The sequence below is a fragment of the Aaosphaeria arxii genome (genome assembly GCF_010015735.1).
Source record: "Aaosphaeria arxii CBS 175.79 unplaced genomic scaffold BU24scaffold_23, whole genome shotgun sequence".
Classification (NCBI taxonomy): Eukaryota; Fungi; Ascomycota; class Dothideomycetes; order Pleosporales; genus Aaosphaeria; species Aaosphaeria arxii.
Genome location: NW_022983496.1, coordinates 10,887 through 14,617, shown reverse-complemented (window position 1 = coordinate 14,617; position 3,731 = coordinate 10,887). Strand labels below are relative to the sequence as shown.

The following is a 3,731-nucleotide window of genomic DNA, read 5'->3' as shown; positions in this document are numbered from 1 at the left end:
CTTCGGTTTCGCATAGCTTTTGCTGCTCCTGCTTGACAGCTGGAAATATTTCTGGGAGCGCGGCGACTAGGTCGACGATGTCCTCAATGAGCCTCTTAAAGTGCTTTTCCTCATATAACGCCCACTTCACTTTCTGACGCAGCAACGTTTTGTTCTGTCGCTTGATACTAAGGTTGCGCATCTTCTCGTGTAAGGAGCGACCTAATTCGTTCATGTCTGCCTGTACATCGAGGATAGTGAGGGCAGAGTCGTCCGATTTGACGGAGGCCTTATATTTTGCAGAGATCCTCTCGGCTTCCATGAACAGATCTAGTATCTGACCCAGTACTTTTTCTGCATTGCCTATATCTTCTTTCTGCACTGTTGCTTCTTGCAGTGATTCAGCATCTGCAAGGTCTCCGCTTAGGCCCACGGCTTGGCCCCAGCGTGAAAGTCGAAGCCTTGCATGATCCAGCTTGAGCAGGCTAGTTTGAAAATTGGTACCGAAGCTGTAGCCAAGCTGGACGTACTCGAAGCAGTCCACGGCGTTGTTGAAGAGTCCCGCGAGCGCGATAACGCCAACGGCGAGACCACCGGCTTCCATAGCTAAGGTCGTTCCAGGTAAGGGCGTAATGTAATGGATGGTCAAGGTCAACAGTCTATGGAGTCATCGACTTGTCGAGAAGTGAGTCAGTGCAAGATATAATCTGGGAAGTGGATATCTTAGATATGTGCCGTGATTGCGTGGCGCAGCGCCTCTCAGCTGCGGGGTTGGTTGTCAATCCTGCCTCATGAAGCGCCTAAAGAGAACCCGCCTCTGCCACAGCTGATAGAGGTTTCTACTACTCTATCTATTGCTATCAGGCACCTCGTTGCTTTCTCTATACTCTAGTAATTATTTTTTTTTGTATTATATTTTTAGGTTATTATTTGTTATATTTTGCTTTTTAAAAGTATCTACATTATTTATTTGAAAGTAATTGTTTATCTGTTTCAGTTAAGGCTGGAAGTTCTGTCGTCTCCATTATTATTTAAATGAAAATCTTTTTCATTTAAAATTATTAGATGATAATTTAGCTAAATAGCTTTAAGAATTTTACATATTTCATCTAAGACTTTACTCCTCTGTCTAACAACAGTTTTATGCCCGTAAGAGTTTCTAGTTCTATTCTATAACTATCTACACTACAGCATGAAGGGTGGATTCTAACGTATATAAGACTCTATCCTTCTACATAATACCATCCTTATGCTCTTAAGATATTACAATCTTATTGTGAAGCTGTTCTGGCCACGGCATAAAGGATTATTCCTACTTCCTTGTTGTGGGTCACAAAGTTGACGTACGGATCTACCCACCGAATTCCCTACGAAACTAACCTATAATAAAGTACTCCCTGCAGTCTGCCAAGCCCTAGTCTTGTTTGGCTTCGATGCGTAACACACGTGATACAGCCGCTGTACTGACGCATAACAAACACATCAACGAGAACCTCACACAATTATCAGTCCTCGCTTTTACCATTCTCTTTTAGCCACGCGGCACAATCCTCTCAAGATCTTTCGACACTCCTACTAACAGTGGATGAGTCAAAGATTGAGCAAAGCAACAGTATTGGACCGCACATACCGACAGAACCCGTCCTCAACCTGAATGGAACGCAGCACTACAAAACATCAACAACCAGCCTCTTCGTACAGGTCTCGTTCTGGACAAGTCAAGGAATGAGGAAATGGACAACGTTACTTTGCGTGCAACAACATATGCCCCTAGAGAGACGAAATCTATATCACAAAGGATAGACGACTTCGAGAATGAGTTCTGGGGCATTACGGTCTGCAGGAGAAGAATCAGCCTACCAAACAACGACTTTTTGTTCGAGCCAGCTTACGCCATGAACGAGGGATGCTCCCAACACATGCAGGCTGCAGTAATCAATGAGTTGCAAATTGGATCTGTCTATCGTGTTCCGCAATGTGCCCTCCAGCAGGTCATGGTCGTTGATCTCTTCAAATGCACCCACCATCAAGGTAGCATGACTGTTGTTGCCTTAGTCTTCGACATCAAGACTGTGCGGAATGCCGTCAAACCTGGATGTACCTGGCCAGATCAACTCAAGGGCGACCAGATGTGCAACTGCCTACTTAGCAGTATCTTCTTTACCGTTAACGCCTTCCTCTTCCGCAGCCGATTGGAGTTTGTTCGCTCGACGGTATCCCCTCGCTACGGCTTCAATGCTCACCGCGGCGATCTAGAAGAGTTTGATAGATCGTTCACGGGGGTGAATCGTGCCTTTTCTTCGTACCACGGTCCACTAATGGAAATGTTGCAGTACCCCACCTTTGAGATGATCAAGCGCTGCTTAGAACGCTACAAGACTGTTCGGAAAGTCACCATCAACATTACAGACCTCGGCTCCGATCCGGTTGCCAAAGACGAACTCGTGAGAGGAATGGATTTGATTCAAGCCATGAGAAAGGATATCACATGGGATGTACACTATTCTTGTGATGGTGAAGAAAGCCTCGAATACCGAACGGGCACGTAGTTATCCTCAGACATTCCCTAACTACAGTAGGAGTGGCAGGGGAGAGGGTGATAATTAGAGTTAAGTAGCCACAATGTAACGATATCTCTGTTTGTAATGCTGAGTACATGAACAGCTACCGTGAGTGTTTACTATCTAACTCCTAGTTCTCGCCGGCGGTTGCTTTGCAAACTTGAATCAAGCCTAGGTGGGCTCTCCTTTCCCGTTCAGGAATCGAGATTGCCCAGAGGGATATGAACAAATCGTTGCAGTAGGTAGAACATAGATATCCTAACATACCGCATACTCTCACTACTGCAATACTACCCTTACTGTGCAATCCTTTCTTGGGCCCACGCCTGTGGGTTGTCTCTCAGGAAGCTATCGTTCTGCATGGCACGTAGGAATGTAAAACAGGCAAAGGAGGATAGTTCAAACAGACGCTTGGGCAGGGGGGTTGGCCAGCACCCAATCCATAGGCCACGGGAGATGTTGACCTTTCGTTTACGACTTTTTAGGACTTGGATCATGTGCCGGGTACGGTGAAGGCTCTGTATGCTCCCGATGCGCATGGCATGGCCGGAGTTGCCGGGTGTATGACAAGGGTCGTAGATGGACAGCTTGAGATTGTTAGCTACATTAATGGCCGCCCACTGTGAGTCACGCACCTTCTGCTGTTGAAGCATGAGTATGCTGTAGTACAGCCCCGAGCTACGCTCCAAGAATTCTGCGATTGTGGCGACCCTGTTGGGTCTCCATTGCCCTACAAGGAGCCATATCTGACCGCTTTGGAGTGCTCCTCCTGCTGCTGCCGCCTCGCACGAGCTTGCATGGCCGATCTCGGAATGCGAAACAAGATCGACTGCACCTGCTCTTGCCGCCGACTTGTGGGCAGAACTGTTGAACTGGATGGGTTGCTTGAATACGCGCCAGCCGGGGATGGCCATCGTCGTGAGCAGTTGAACCGCATCAGCCATGGGGGCCCTGCTGTGGAAAGGACCCAGGACAGGGCGATGGGCAAGAAGAGCCCTGTAGTAGTGTTCTAATTCGGAAGCAGGCTCCATGACCTTAATGCGCTCGTGGCATGACGTACACATACCCCCGTAAGGCAGATCGACGACCTGCAGGCGGCAATGTGCCACCACACACCGCTCGACGTTGGCACGAAGCAGAACCTGCTGGTAATCCCCTGGTGTGCGGACTCCGTATGGAAATGGTACTTTC

General features: G+C 47.9%; 3 protein-coding genes across 3 annotated transcripts; 1 reads left to right on the top strand and 2 right to left on the bottom strand.

Annotated features, from left to right (window-relative positions):
• BU24DRAFT_138462 (uncharacterized protein) lies at window positions 1-854 on the bottom strand (the record flags this gene model as incomplete). Its single annotated transcript, XM_033521103.1, has 1 exon — window positions 1-854. A coding segment is annotated over exon 1 (583 nt), but the record flags the coding sequence as incomplete, so codon positions are not given.
• An 858-nt stretch (window positions 855-1,712) lies between these two features.
• On the top strand, window positions 1,713-2,528 carry BU24DRAFT_469070 (uncharacterized protein; the record flags this gene model as incomplete). Its single annotated transcript, XM_033532578.1, has 1 exon — window positions 1,713-2,528. One exon carries the CDS (start codon window positions 1,713-1,715, stop codon window positions 2,526-2,528), a length of 816 nt encoding a protein of 271 aa, XP_033376646.1.
• Window positions 2,529-2,649: 121 nt separating this feature from the next.
• On the bottom strand, window positions 2,650-3,559 carry BU24DRAFT_477678 (uncharacterized protein). Its single transcript, XM_033533000.1, has one exon. The coding sequence runs from the start codon at window positions 3,482-3,484 to the stop codon at window positions 2,837-2,839; it is 648 nt and encodes a 215-aa protein (XP_033376645.1). The 5' UTR covers window positions 3,485-3,559; the 3' UTR covers window positions 2,650-2,836.
• Window positions 3,560-3,731: the final 172 nt, after the last annotated feature.